General features: G+C 42.7%; 1 protein-coding gene across 4 annotated transcripts in view; it reads right to left on the bottom strand.

The window, feature by feature from the left end:
* Window positions 1-14,896, bottom strand: part of LOC143153220 (zwei Ig domain protein zig-8) — a 279,158-nt gene that overhangs the window by 156,288 nt on the left and 107,974 nt on the right. For all 4 annotated transcript variants that reach the window (XM_076324176.1, XM_076324178.1, XM_076324180.1 and 1 more), the window contains exon 3: window positions 10,546-10,700. In XM_076324176.1, the coding sequence (XP_076180291.1) occupies window positions 10,546-10,700 (155 nt within the window). The remainder of the gene's footprint in view (window positions 1-10,545; window positions 10,701-14,896) is intronic.

Genomic DNA, 14,896 nt, shown 5'->3' with positions numbered 1-14,896 from the left:
GAGCCTGGAACTCCCCACGGGGAGCCAGGCTACACCGACGCGACCCCTTGTCGCCAGGCGGTGCGGCGCGGTCTGTCTTCGTGTGTACGTATCAACCCGGCGTGCCCAATAAATCCACGGTTTAATTAAACTAAGTTTAAACGGATCTCGCCTACCCTTCCTACCTCCCATCCACGTGCGAAGCAGTTATGTATTACGTTCCTGATCCGCCGCTAAATCAATTATCGGAGTTACGAGCCGGACGCGAAACGGCATTGTGCCTCGGGGCGTCGTCCACCTCGACCTGCCGCGCCGTACCGCGTCGAACATTGTCCCTCCAATCCCTCTCTCCTCCCTACTTTTTTTTTTTTTTTTTCATTCCGCAACGGATCCGTTGGCGGCAGATATCTGGACACGCCATTTTTCGCAATTTTCCACCACCGTCGGGGACAGCGACGCGCGATGAATCTGCCCGCCCCGTTTCCGGGGAAATTTCGTTTCCGTGCTCCATCGATTACCGGGTACCCAGGTACTTCGCGGTTAATGGTACGACCCCACGTAGGGGTCCTAGAGGACCCGATCCGAATTGCCATCGAGACTCGTTGATCGATTCTTAGCGAGGAGGATCGTTCTTTTTTACGTTACGAGCGAAGAGAAACCAAAAGTACCTCCGCGGGACGCATATGCTATCGGTATTCTACGTGAAGGATCCGTGCGTTTCTTTTTCATTTTTGGGGAAGTATATTTGCAAATAACGCATAACGTATATTCGACGAGCGAAAGTATGTATATGTACGAACTGTAAGGATTTGCAATGAATACAGTCTATTCGTAATTGTCACTTTTCGTTGTCTTATCGAAAAGATAGAATAGCAACGAGAACAACGTTACCTTTGCTTGCAAGCTCTAATAAATAATTCTTTCAACTTCTGATCATTCGAACCGTGCAACTAGCATCCGGAATATTTACTATTTCACGTTTCCTTCTCGTTGATCTTTCGTAAAGAATTCTCCGTCTCTATTCTTCTCGCATGCGTAATTTTCAGGCTCTTTTCTTCTTCTTTTTGTTTCGAATAAAATAATTTCGATCTCTATTATTTTTCACCAAGAAGTGCCTGAACGATACGGAATCGAAACGTTCGAAACATATCCACGCTCTAACCCGTAATCTAACCACGCTCTAGCCTGTGTCGAAACAGATCGGTCCCTTTATTTCAACTAGGACAAAATTAGTTCAGTTTACGTTCGGGGGTGAAGTTTTCGTGGGCGTCGATGGAGATCGGACGCGGTTAGTCGCACGTGGAAGAAGCGAACTCGATTGAATAATCGAACGGTAATCCTCGCCGCGCGCATTTCGAATTCCTTCCGCGCCCCGTATGCCGGTGCACACGGGTACACGATTAAGCCTAAGCCGTACCGACTATTTCCGGCGGTACACGCGATGGGAAGGGCTCGATTAAACAGATCACTTCCGGTGCAATCGGGCTCGCTGTTGCGCGTGCACCGGCAAACGAGATGCAACCGCGTCTATTTTTCTTCGGGAGGAACGGGGGCTGGAAAGAGAGGGTGGGAGAATGGTGATCCGGTGCAACGCAACAGTTTCGAACGGAATTTTAAGAAGGCCATACATCAACGTATCAAACCTCCTGCATTATTCACGTTAATGTATCTCCCTAATAAGAGACGAATGGATACTCCACGATTGTTCGCAACGTTACATCGATGCTTTCCGAATACGGTGAAACAAAGTAGACTGTTCCTTCACTCGTATCTCGGGTGTCGATCGAGACGATGGAAACACGAGTTTAATTCGTCGAACATTTTCTACCGAATCTCGACTTTCGTTGCGTTTATTAACAGATTTATCGCCACGTGTACATCGATCAACGAGAAGTCAATGTGACTGCGCCTATGTGTGAGAACGGTGATTTTATAGTTTACGTTCGTATAAATAAACGAAATATCGCAAACCAGTATCACGTTACGTACGACGTAAAGATTGTTCGAAATATTTAATCGGCCTGTTTAATAGATTTCGTACGTACATAGTTAAAAGCGTACACTTAGAATAGCGTTAAATAGAATGGCTATAAATGTTGCGCGGTTTATGGCAAGTGATTTTCCGAACGAATCGTGATAAGAAACGTGTTAAAATTTTCGACTGAAATTAACTAAAACTGAAACCATTCTTACACATCGCCCGCTCTTGCAAAGTTACACACATTACATCAACCTGTAAATCATAATTCAAAAACAGCTTAGCGAGGTTGTAAATCTCACGCCCGACATCGCTTTGTCCGTGTTAAGTTGTTGGATGCACGGATCAAATATTAGCACGTTAATTAACAGATAACTGATTACGAAATTAAATATACAAATGTTCGAAACAGAGTGGATGTCGTTTGAACGCAGCGATTTATGCGACATGTTTGCTCAGTGCTTCGATAAGTGCACGTATGTTTAACATTGTCTGGAATCTGCTCGTAAAGTAAGATTGCACTTTTGAAAATAACAATATTTGCGTATTTATTGTACCACACTTAAAATAGAAGAAACAATTAAATGGAAGTAAGACGAGATTATATTATCGAGTAATCTTAACGAATACAATATTCTGTACGATGCATTTTTGAAGGACTGCATACAGTCAAAGGAGAAATCCAAATTATTCGTGTAACTATTGTGGTAATGCGTGAGGAGAAAATCTAAAGTGTTTGGAATAGACGAGCGAGTGAAGTGTTTTCGAAACGTGAAAGAAGAGCAATCGAGATGAGCGTCAGACTGGGAAATTTTCGGCGAACGTGACCAAATGCACGTTTGCAACGCGAATGAATGCGTGTGAGAATATAAGGTGCGAGAGAAGAGTGTTTAAGGGTAGTCATCGTTGGAAAATTGTCGAAGCGCGTCGTGTCGCGTGAAACAAGAATAGCGTAGTCAGCGTAGTTATTATTTGTGTGTTTTGTTAATGTTTTCTTTCTACTACTACCGCGTTCAATACACGTATATCCTAAAACTTTATTCATCTTTATTTCATAATAACCACCACCAGTATTAGATAATTCCTACACTATCGGCAGAGAGAAGTATTTATTTTTGTAAGACAGACGAAAAGTTAGACGTCTACCAACGAGACTACGTGGTACGTGAAAGTTAAGTTAATGAACTTAACGAGGGTGAACATCCAATCTGTCTATTAATGACCGTGTTTGCTTTCATACCGTGACTGGCAAATTCGTGCAACGCGATATTACCTTGTTAGACGAGTGCAGTTTCGGGTTAAGGGGCAGTTACGTATAAATTTCTACATGAAAATTTTCTTGGAAGTTTTTTACCCGATGTTCCATTGTCGAAAGGTTTGTCAAAGGACACAAGAGAGAAGAGGGAATTTTCTGTGACTGAAAGATTTTGTTCAGCTCTCGAATGCTTAATTCGAACCGCAACACACGCATGGAAATATACGTACGTGGAATCACAGCCTCCCTAATGGACACACGCTTTCCTCGAATCCTTCTTTGCTAAACATTTCAATTAGATTTTCTCGTAGAAGACTCTAATGAACCAGAATATCCGAGAACTTGCGCGGTGTTTTTGGTAACGAATACTGTGTTTCTGTGTGCTACATGGATTGCGTGATGAGCTAACGAGGGCTTCAAAGAGAGCAGAAGAGCGCGGTAGGAGTCAAAGAGTTAAAGGGTAAAGAACTCCAGAGTATAAAAGCTTCGTGAGCACAGAAGTGTAAATGGGGGAGTGTATGCATAGAGCAGAGAAACAAAGTTAGAGTGTTAAATTACACGTTTTTATAGGAAAAAATTCCTTTATAAAATACGTACAACGCGAATTACTCAGCCACTTACTTTCTCACTTGTCAAGATATCCCGCAATATTCTATGGGGCAGGTACAAACGTATTTGGAAACGAGACTAAACGTTTCGGTAAACTTGAACTTTGGAATCTTGGAAAAAGAAAACACGAAGTGTGATCAGGCCGAATAACGATTTTTCGCACGGTAAAATATTCGAATTATTTAAAAATGTATGTATTTCAGCGAGGTCTTGCGACGGAACATCAGCGAGATTAGGTTTTATAATAGCATTTATATATAGCTTCGCGTTCTGATTACCTTTTATCTTTGCGGAGGGTCTCTGGAGGAGTCGGGGCCAAACTTATACGACGCGCTAACGAGGTCGAGTGAATGATAAAAGTTCGTTTAAACTTATATCTGAAAATGCTCTATTGAAAACTTATAAACGTTCGAAGATTTACGAGCAAAATTGTAATTTTTGAAAAGTTCGAAACCAAATCGAGTTGCTTTCTATCGATGGATGCTTCGAGCGCGATTAATGAATTCGAAATTTCTTTCCACGATATTGTTCACCGACGAAGATTCGTTCACGATACATAGAATATTTAATTCCTACGACAATCGCACGCAGAAAAACAAAAATCCAACTTTTAGTAAATATGTGAACAGAAATCACAGGCGACAATTGAACGAGTCCTCACAGAATATCGCGCACGTATGTCGACCGTCATCTGACTCTTATTTGCAATGTTTCCAAAATATTCTTCCCATCTTGTTGGACCATATCCCATTGGCAAAGTGTCTTCAAATGTTTTTACACGTTGCTGAGCCCCACTCCAGAAGGAACGTACATGAATTTTTTAACGAACAATTCCCTCGAGTTTGGATCGATCGCACGGACCAACGTTTAACCTCTTAGCTCACTGGATGTTACGCCTCTTGACTTTTATTTACAGGGTCACGCGAAGGGGTCGATTTACGAAAATATGACAACGAAAACAAACCTTTTTCCATTTATTACAACTGTCGTAACAATTGATAAAAATCTTTCAATATTCCAGGCACACGTTATTCAAACATACGTGCTAAAGAAACTTGCCAATAACAACGCGAACAGTCACCAATTGATAAATACTCAAAGCGTAAACGTTGCCATGGAAAACAGGCGAAAAGGCCTCGAATCCGAGGCAGATTCGTTCGGTTCGCTTTGTCGATCGTCCTAACGTTTATCCTTTGATCTTTGTCAGCTGTCTACACTCGGCGATGCATTCGCATCTCCGTGCGTCTACATATTCCCCGGCACGTTTGCGCGGCGTGCAGTGGCACGTGTTCCTGTGTACGTACACAGAGGAGAGAACCGTAGAGGGGAATGGAGCGGAACGGTCTGGCCCGATACCCTCTGTAACCACTTGGCCGACTATGGCCGATCGGTTCATTTGCCGGCGTCGAGAGTGCAGTCACCCTGGCTACCCTTGGCAATCCTAGTCTAACCTGCACTTGCTTCTTCCGCTGCTCGAGACTCTCTCCTATCTGGCAATTAAAGGCAGCCCCTTGTGTGACCGAGACATACGACAGCCACACGTGCATCGACACGTACGGGGTTAGACACGCTATACACACACACACACACACATTTATATATGTATATATATATATATACATATACAGAGAGAGGGATGGAAGCAGGGTGAACTGGAGAACGAAACGGAGGCAGAGAAGAGATTTAAGGACTGTCTTTCTTGCTGCCGGCTCGATAGACGCTCAGTGACGCGTTAAAGTAGACTCGACCCGGACACGCGACGTCGAGGAGACGCTGGTATTTGTGGCTGTCTCAGTCGACTTACCGTGTACGAAAGCAAACGGAGTTCATGCCGCTTTTTCGCCGAACGAAAGACGATCTGTGCCTTATCCGCTGTTGAATTTCTCTAGCTTCGTATCTCGGTAAATATCGGCCAACGAAACATGTTCGCGATTAGAGATTTCAATTTGCATCGTGTATTGACCTGGTGGTCGATCGGTGTTCTGTTTCTACGTACCTCTTTTAAAGTAACGAGTGTACCATTTTGTGTAATTCGAGCTCATTTGATATACGAATTTCACGCGTTACTTATCGAAAGCCGGTAAATGAGCTTTGTATCGCCATCGTTCGTTCATCGGAGACTACAAATCGGTGTTTCGTCGACTTTGGTTATCGATCGGTAAACTATTAATTGGATTTTTACTAAATCTACCAGAGGCGATTATAGATAAATTGGTAAACATATTTGTGGTAGTTTGTGCTGTCAGTGAGGATAACGTTGTTTTTCGAAAAGTATTACAAGTTTGATCCTGCGAAATGAATACTGACAACGAAAGTGATTTTTTTCTGGACTATTTTCAAGAGGATAGTAGCAAAGATAATGACGAGAATCAAATTCGTACTCAAACACGTTCACTTAAAATGCGTTTACTCAATCTAACTTCGACGTTCATTTAATTTACTTAAATTAGTTCCTGTAATAAGCGGATACAAGATCATTTTGTCATCTCAGTTTCTTATATACCGTCATTAATCATTCAACATATGGAAGAAAGAATAATCAAAACCTACGGTACTACCGAGGAATTCGAGCTTGAGCTGACCGATCGGATATACTATGTATCCGCTTAATCCACAACCGGTAAATAATGTATTAAGCGGTATTCGAAAGCTGTATTATATTACATATAATTGCATATATACATTAATAATGTATAATAATTTACAAAGATGGGTCCGAACGTTCAGAAATCGGGCTTAAACGTTTGCTTTCGATATTTCCCTTTTCTCAGCGCGCGAAAATTGTATTCAAAATGAAGATTCAATCAACGAATTATCAGATCGCTGAAATTTTTGTTCACTCGTAACGAAACTTTTCATATATTCGTCGTTAATAAGATCGTTAGCTCTCTGCAAAAATATTCGATACGAATACTCCAAAAGCAGGGTTTGTCAAATCTCAGTCGCGCCTAAGGCAAAGTTCACCGACCCAACCTTACCGACGAGTCCGGCGAACACCCGGACGAAACGCCATTTCATTTTCGTAAAAACTCTTTTATCGAAGTTCCAAACTCGGAATTCCTATTATATAACTTTTTACAGGCATGGTTGTGCAGCTCGAGTTTCATAATAGAATTCTGGAGGCGTAATCGTGCAACGACGCTCTTGCGATTTTTTTATTCATTCTTTGTGAAAAAAAACTAACGAATTATCGGCTCGATCGAATCGTCGGCAATTTGTTGTACTCGCCACGGAACATGCGTATTGAAAAGAAGAAATATCCTTCGATACGTTTGCACGAAACATTTAAGAATCGTTGGCGTAGCGGTACGGCTTTCGTTGTAATTTGTTCGATCCCCGAATAAAAAATGAATCATTGGTCATTCTTCCATTTGTCCAGGGGCAATTAGCATTTCATTAATATTTCACGCGCAGTCCGCGGAATCCGGAAATCGGACAGGGCAACAATACGCGGCCGCGCAACGATAAGTAAACATTACACGGTCCGCGAGCGAGCGCGTGAATTCGTGGAAAACTAGCCGTTATGCATATTGATACGGTTGACGCGTATGCTAATATCCTAACGCACATAATTATACGATTATATCGTTCCCGGTCGCTTTTAATGCGCGGATACTCGATGTCGCGCGGAGAATTGTTTATACAAGCTCGTTGCTGAACACCAAAGCAGAAAGAACACACGGAAAAATGAAGGCAGGCTGTGCTAAAATTCGATCATGTATGTTGGTTATTTGGTAGATCAAAATTGTCGATAAAAACAAAAAATTCTCATTCAAGAGCTTTATAATAGTAAATAGAAAGTTCTGTATTGATAAATTGAACTGGGTTTGAAACCAAACAGTGTTCGTTTATTGTAATGATGAGGAAATGTCATATAATTAGAAACACAATGTGACTGATGGGAAAATGATCGTTTGTGTGTCCTAGAAGTATTTAAGAGTATTCAAATATGGCTTCGAAATGCAAGAGTATTAAAAAATGTGGTATTCGTGGGCTATAGTAATTTGTTTGAAATGCAAGGTTGTCCGGAGCGTTTTCATCAAGTTTGAGTTTTCTCCCACTGTCCGCTGAGAAATATTTAATTAAATGAGACCATGTCAAGATCAATGAAATTTGGTCTTCTCTTTCTCGTCTTTATCGTTCAAATTTTCACGCACAATTTCTATCTTTTCCGCCCCTGAACGCAGGAGAAATTTTTGTCATTCCCGGGAAAATGAGTTCATAAATACTCTACCGAGAACGAGTCCACCGTCACACGGTCTACAAAGAGAGGTAAATTTCTATTGGAACAACGAACTAATATAACCGCGAGTAGCAATTTATTCGTGACGTCTATTAGATCGAATGGTTAAATTTTTATTCGTTTGTCGCGAAATATTTCACTCTGTAACTTGAATGCTAATTTTTTTCAACGAGTAACGGTTACAAAGTTCTCTCCGGGGAACCGGGAAAAGAATTTAGAATAGTTTCCGTCCCGATGGCGATTGGCAAAAATAAATCAAAGTTTTCTCCATCTTTCGAAAAAATCTACACACTGCCATCGTATTATATTCATATATACGTCAGAAGCAAAAAGCTACAAATTTACAAATATTACCAATTCAGTATCGAGGTACACTCGTTCGATGTCCATCTTTTGAATTGCGTGCGACAAAGAAGAAACTTATTTTCTTCCAATGCTTATCAAAAACGTTCGCAGTTGTTTCGGCGCTATTGTGCTCAAATTATGCTCAATAAAAGTGTCTGTCAAAGATCACGATGCTCGAACGAGTTGCTATCTTTATTTATTTCTTTTTGAAAAATCTGTATCAACGATCAGAATCGGCATTCTTTGAGTTAATACATTAGCGTAGGACCTGGGGGTATCCATACAGCGAAACAACGAGGACTCTTCCAACGAAGAGACCTCTTTTACCTCGTGCGACTCTTTTTTCCAGAGTCTTCCATTGTCCTATTGTTAGAGAAGTGGTTGCACAAGTGGGTTGGTATGAGCTATACGAGGAACGAGTGCTAATGTTTTCCCAGTTTCTGTTTTTTTTTTTTTACATTAACAATCAGAATTGGCATTCTTTAAGTCCGTGTGTCGGCGTAAAACCTGGCGGTCCGTAATGACACCACGAGAACTCTTCTAAGGATCCTCTCTTGTATCGCGCGAGGTGAACTGACCAGAGTCTTTAGGGTCTTTTATCGTCTTGTTGTTGCACAAGCGGTAGCACACGTGAGGGTAACATTTGCGACAAATGGAGTGCTAAGATCTTCTCTGAGAGTTTCCTTCCGTACGTACTAGCGTGCATCGGTCATTCGGCAAAAACTTCACGGACTCTGAAGAACGACGGTATTAAATGAGCTAGCACATCCTAGTAGTTCCCTACCATGGATCCACGTAAGTTATGTAACTTCTTCATGGACGAATATCTCGGTCTATTAATAATTTTGATTCAGCAAGTGGCAAGTGTACATCTTTGAATTTTGGTACGAGTATTTCTATTCGTGTTCTCTCCAGTTGAGTTTCATCTTTAGGCTTGATTATTCGTAAAATATAATGGACATCTCCATTATTCTATATATATATATATTCCTTAGGGTGAAAATTACGCACGATGATTCGGCTTCGTTAATTTTAATTCTCCATTAGTTTGCGGACAATGCAGCGATTCCTGCAACCCACAGTACCATAACCTATTTCCTTTGAAACCATCGGAACCTACTCGCGGATTCTTTTCCCGCGAAATTCGCGCCTGTTGCGAGCGCGAAAATAATATCGAAACTCCGGATGTTCCCGCGAGTAAAAGGTAAGCCGAGTTCGTTGTAACTGCGTACTGTTACGAACGAGGAAACTTACGCAATTTCTTCGGTGACAGCAGGAACGTTTCGTGCAATCAACGGGCGAAAAGTCGACCTCTCCGAGTTCCACTGAATAGAGAAACAGAGAGAAGGACAAGAGGCGCATGGAACGCGAACTGCGATAAAAACGCGGGGCAAGTTTTTGCAATAGCAAGTTTACAATGGCCGACAAGAAACGGCTCTGAACTTCCCCGGTCTGATTAAATGCAAATCTTGAACGCGTTTACCGTTATGAAGACCCGCGTGCAGAAAACGTTGCTGTCCTTTCACGTTCGTATCCAGTTAAGCAGTGTCTGATTATTTCATTTCGGGTAAACGACCGAGTGCGGAACGATGTTGAAAGTATACTAATGGGCCGAGACTTTTCACACTTCGGAGGTCGCTTCTTCGTCGAAGAAGTTTTTCAACGAGCGCTTGAAACGCTCACCGTTACCTTCCTCGCGCAATTTAGAGCATTATCCAGTTTTTCTAATTATTCTCGGCTAACTCTCGTCCGGTCGTTTCGTTTGCCGATTAAGTAATCGTATACGGTACACCGATAAACACGCGACAGTAACGAGCGTTTGTTTCAACGGTACCAGTTCCTCGTTAAAGATCTTTCGCGCCACCTGTTTGAATTCAAATCTTTCCTCTTTAACCGTGACTGTATGCGTCTTCGCACCGAGTAACGAGACGATAAGCGAGAATCGTGGAAGAAGAAGTGAACGACAGTTCGGTCAATCATCGCGACAATTTTAAACGGACATTTATATTTGTACAGCTCGTATATGTACACGCAAGCTGCTTTCTCGAATATTTCGTCGAGCGTCCCAAAAAATGTCGAAAAGCATCGCTCGAAAATTCCGACCGCGAATGAAAAACTCGCGGAGCCGTTACTCACCACTCTGTCCCCAGGATGCTTTACGAAGCAATTCAATTCCGCTGTTTGTCCAACGATGGCGGTGACGTTTCGCGGTGCGATGTCGTCGAAATCGGGTTTATTGAAAGGTTTTGTCGGCTTGCTTCCGGCGACCACGCTTGCCAAGCTGGAACCACCTGGAGCAAATAAAGGAAACACCATTAAAGAAATTGTCCCGCGAATATCTTGGAAATCTGCGCTTTCGACGTTCACAGTACCATTGATCTTCGAAGGACTTCCGGGATACGGACCGAGTTCGTGCATTCCTAGATTAACGACAGCCTACTCTATTGTCGCAAGCGATCAACTTTCGTTCAATTCAACGATATGTTATCAGAATGTGAATTTTTGTAAAAAGAAAACAGCGAAAATATGCGATATTGAACCAAAAATTTCTAATTAATTTCAATTTCATCGCTGGTAAGTTCTTCGGGAAAACTTTCCACTGTCCTTACATTAATTGGAACAGTAATCGATTACTTCTATTGTGCGAATATTCGTTTTCTATTTTCACTGTACGTTACTCTTTTCTTATTAACGTTATCTTCCTTCCACGAATACCAAGAACTCGTCTATTTGAATCTTGTCGAAATTTAATTCCCAGGTACGTCTCGAGCGATCGGAAGGTGGCTCGGTGACGAATCTAAAAAATTACGGGATCGTAAAGTGGGAGATGGAAATTGCGAAAGATTCAAGGAGAATGCGTGGATACGTAAAGGTGAAATCTATTCGTACTTAACGAGGCGTCCCAGCAACAGTGCAGGCTGCGCCTCTCAAAGTCAAAGTGACTCGGATGAATATGGAAACTCTTCGAGCTCCTGGTCGGAACGAGATTAGGCGTCGTGGCCGCGGCCACGGCCGTGCCTTCAACATCAGAAGTTCCGTCTCGAGTGGACCGAAAGTTGCCGCTCCCGAGCACCGTAGACACAGGTAATTCTAATAAGTACTTGATTAAGGGTGAACTTTCGGCAGTAGCAATGCGTCACGCTATTATGTATGGTCGTCGTGCACAATCACGGTTAACGTTCATGAAATACCGCGTTACTCGGGCCCAGGGAACCATCGCCATCTTCTTTGATCTGCCGTTAATGCAAATAGTTCGCGAACTAATAATTCGAGGAACGCCGGGATCGCCCCTACGGCATGTACGCCGTCGTTTCGGCCTTCAGTTCCATTGACCTTCGATTCGAACGCACGAAAGCGAACCATTCGGTTAACTTTTGTTTTAAACTATGTATAATAGAAACGGATGGCTCGACGCTCAGAATCCTCGTTCGGCTCGGAAATAGACAAATTAAACGGCCGAAGTTCGGAAATGTTGTACGCTCGTGAAACTTTTGAAATTTTACAATAATTACGAACCGTTTCGGAAATCAGTACCGTACTTCGGTACAACCGTTTCGGTACGGCGCGATACGGTCGTTTATTATTTTAACGGGCAAGAATTGAACACGCGCAAGGTTTTTCTATTTATTTATTTACGAAAGGTTAAAGGAGTCGTTCACGTCAAATTTTGATAAATAGGATATCTGTACAAATGAAGTCTTTGATTTCTTTTGGAAAGTATTCGAAAGTAAAATATGGGATTTGATTTTGGAGTGTTATATATACTTTCTCCTATTATGTTTCCAACTCAACCGATTGTCAGACTCTTTCACAGATCGTAGTCGATTCTCTAGAAAAACTATGCTATTCGGATCGTTCCACAAATGAATATTACAAGACTCTTTATACCTGAAACTCCATCTTTGGAATTCACTTAAAGTCGAACTTCCGTTTCGAAGAGTTACTCGATTTTCTTCCACGTTGATTCAAACAGTCGTCAATTCGTATCTACACGCCGTTGAAAAGTTTGAGGTACATCCAACGAGAAAGATCTCAAAATGTATATTATACGTACCTTTCCTTTCGCTCGTGTTTCTTTGAGAAAAAGCATTTTATCAAATTAAATTCGTAGAGAGCATCGTGGCGTTACACAGATATAAAATGTGGGCCCTTATTAATTAATTTTTAACTTTACATCGGACGCATTAGTTTATTAAGTATGATTAATTAATTTTTACTCTGCACTGCTTATAATTTCTATATCTATTCATTTTAATTATTTTCCTGCCTCTTGCTGTACCTCTATGTATTTTCCTTAGCTCGCGTCGAGTTTTCATTTTCCATTTATTAATGGCGTTGTACCTTGCGGCGTGTTGGTGACGAGTGGTGTATATATATATTATATGTTATAATGTTATTATTGCAATTGCAGTATTATCAGTATTAGACGTGGTATTGGTAATAGGTTTCTCTTTTAACTAAAGATAGATCGACTATGTATAAAACTAACTATGTCCTTTCTCGTTTTCTTACCAGTCTCTTCTCATGACAAAACTCATACTGTCACTACGTCTTTACCAATTTCTTCTCGTGGCCATACTCTTACTGTCACTACGTCTTTACCAGTCTCTTCTCGTGACCATACTCATACTCGTACTATCTTCAAAACGCTCCTCTCGCACCCTATATACCTACGCGCATTCGTTCTCTTTCATTCCAATGCACTTCCATGCCCGGTCGACTTACACGACACCCTGTGAAGGGTGGCTCGTGTCCTTTGGGAGACCTGGCAACAGACCGGTGCCAAATGTTTACCCAAACCGGGTGTCTTCCACTCGAAGCAGGCCCAAGTGTTTACCACACGCGATACATTCTTCTGCTGCATTCGAAACAGGCCCAAATGGACACGGAGAATCCGATACCACGATAGGTTACATTAAAGAATTCATATTTCATACGAAATCGGAAAGACGGTGGATCGCGAAAGCGTTAGAAATGGTATCTGAACTCGACGCCGATAAAAATCGGTGGTGAAAAATTTAAATCATCGCAGCTCTCCTTTTCGAGATTGCGACGATTCGCTACGAGGAACGAAATCGTCGTCGACGAAGAGGGTCAGGCGAAAGAAAGAGAGGTCAGATTCGAAAATCGGCAACGATTCGACTATTCCGAGCGTCGCTATCGGTAAGCACTATCTTTTTCGGTCCTCGAATCGCTAGCAGATTTATATGAATCACTCGATTTGCCATTAACCAGGATTTCGTCGATCGCAGAGATGAGAGAGTCGCCATTAACATAATCCCACGATAGTGGGTGGAAATGGCGGAAAAACGTTGGAACGTCGAGGGTGACGGGCGGGAACGAGGCGTGGAAGGGGGGGAGGGGGTGGATAGCTGGCCGACGGGGCTGGAACTCGTCGGTTGGCGCAGAACCGGGGCGGAAGGGTGAAACAGAGCGGCGTTCGATAAAATTTCCCATTGTATGTCGGGGAAAATGGGATTTCGCTCGGGCAGAAATTGATATTGTTACGAGGTACATGCGAAATTGTTGGAAATCGTTGCACGATATCCAGACGATATCGATGCCGGGGTTTTCGAAGGAACGTGTCAAAGGGATTGGCAGCCGATAACGAAACGCGTACCTCGAGCACCGGTTCGCCGCGAAACTAATTTACCGTCGCGCGATCGCAGCTCTCTCGCGGTGATCATCCTGCTCGCTCGTTACCTACGAAAAGGACGATTCAACGGAGAGGATAGTTGGACGGAGCGGTTCGAGGACCACGAAAAAGGGGAATTTGTAAGCGTTCGATGGGTCCGGTGGAAAAAAAAAAAACACAAAAAAAGCGACAATGGAAACGGACAATTGAGCGATAAGTAACTTCGGGGCCACGCGCGCGCTATCGCGACCGGAAGAGGAATCGAATTTTTCACCACTCGGAAAACTGCTTCTGGGAGAAATCATCGAACTTTCGACGAAGCATCGACCGTACAAAAGATCAGTATAGAATACGTTTCGAAGATTTTCGAACCGGAAGGATTTCGTCCTCTCTTCCCCTCTCGATGTCGGTTCCTCTTTCGAGGTTACTTCACACGACAGGAGTGTTCTCGTTTCTACCCGAAATCAAGCTGGTCGTTGATTCGTCAAAACGTCGAGCTTCCGCGCTACGAACGTTTAGCGGAGGCGCGGGAAGCACCTCGAAACGATATGAAAAAATATTCTTCGCGCGGGATCTGTCCGCCGCGTTTATTCAAATTTATTCAAATTCGAATTTATATCCGCGGTATCTCCCGGCCGCGGTACACGTACGAATACGCCGTCGATTTAAATACGAGGGCAGGGAAATCCCGGGGAAATTTTCAAGAATTCCGCGACGACCCTTCGCGTTCACCCTACCTTCTGCGTCTCCACCCACCGCGATAAACAGGAACTATTTTAAACAAACCGTTTCCGGTAGGATGGTAGAGCGGGGTGAGGCGAACGCCACCGCAATCCCTTCCGTTGTTGGTGA

The sequence above is a fragment of the Ptiloglossa arizonensis genome, chromosome 12 (genome assembly GCF_051014685.1).
Source record: "Ptiloglossa arizonensis isolate GNS036 chromosome 12, iyPtiAriz1_principal, whole genome shotgun sequence".
In the NCBI taxonomy this organism is placed as follows: Eukaryota; Metazoa; Arthropoda; class Insecta; order Hymenoptera; family Colletidae; genus Ptiloglossa; species Ptiloglossa arizonensis.
The sequence above is the reverse complement of the archived record's forward strand: the minus strand, read 5'-3'. Positions and strand labels throughout refer to the sequence as shown.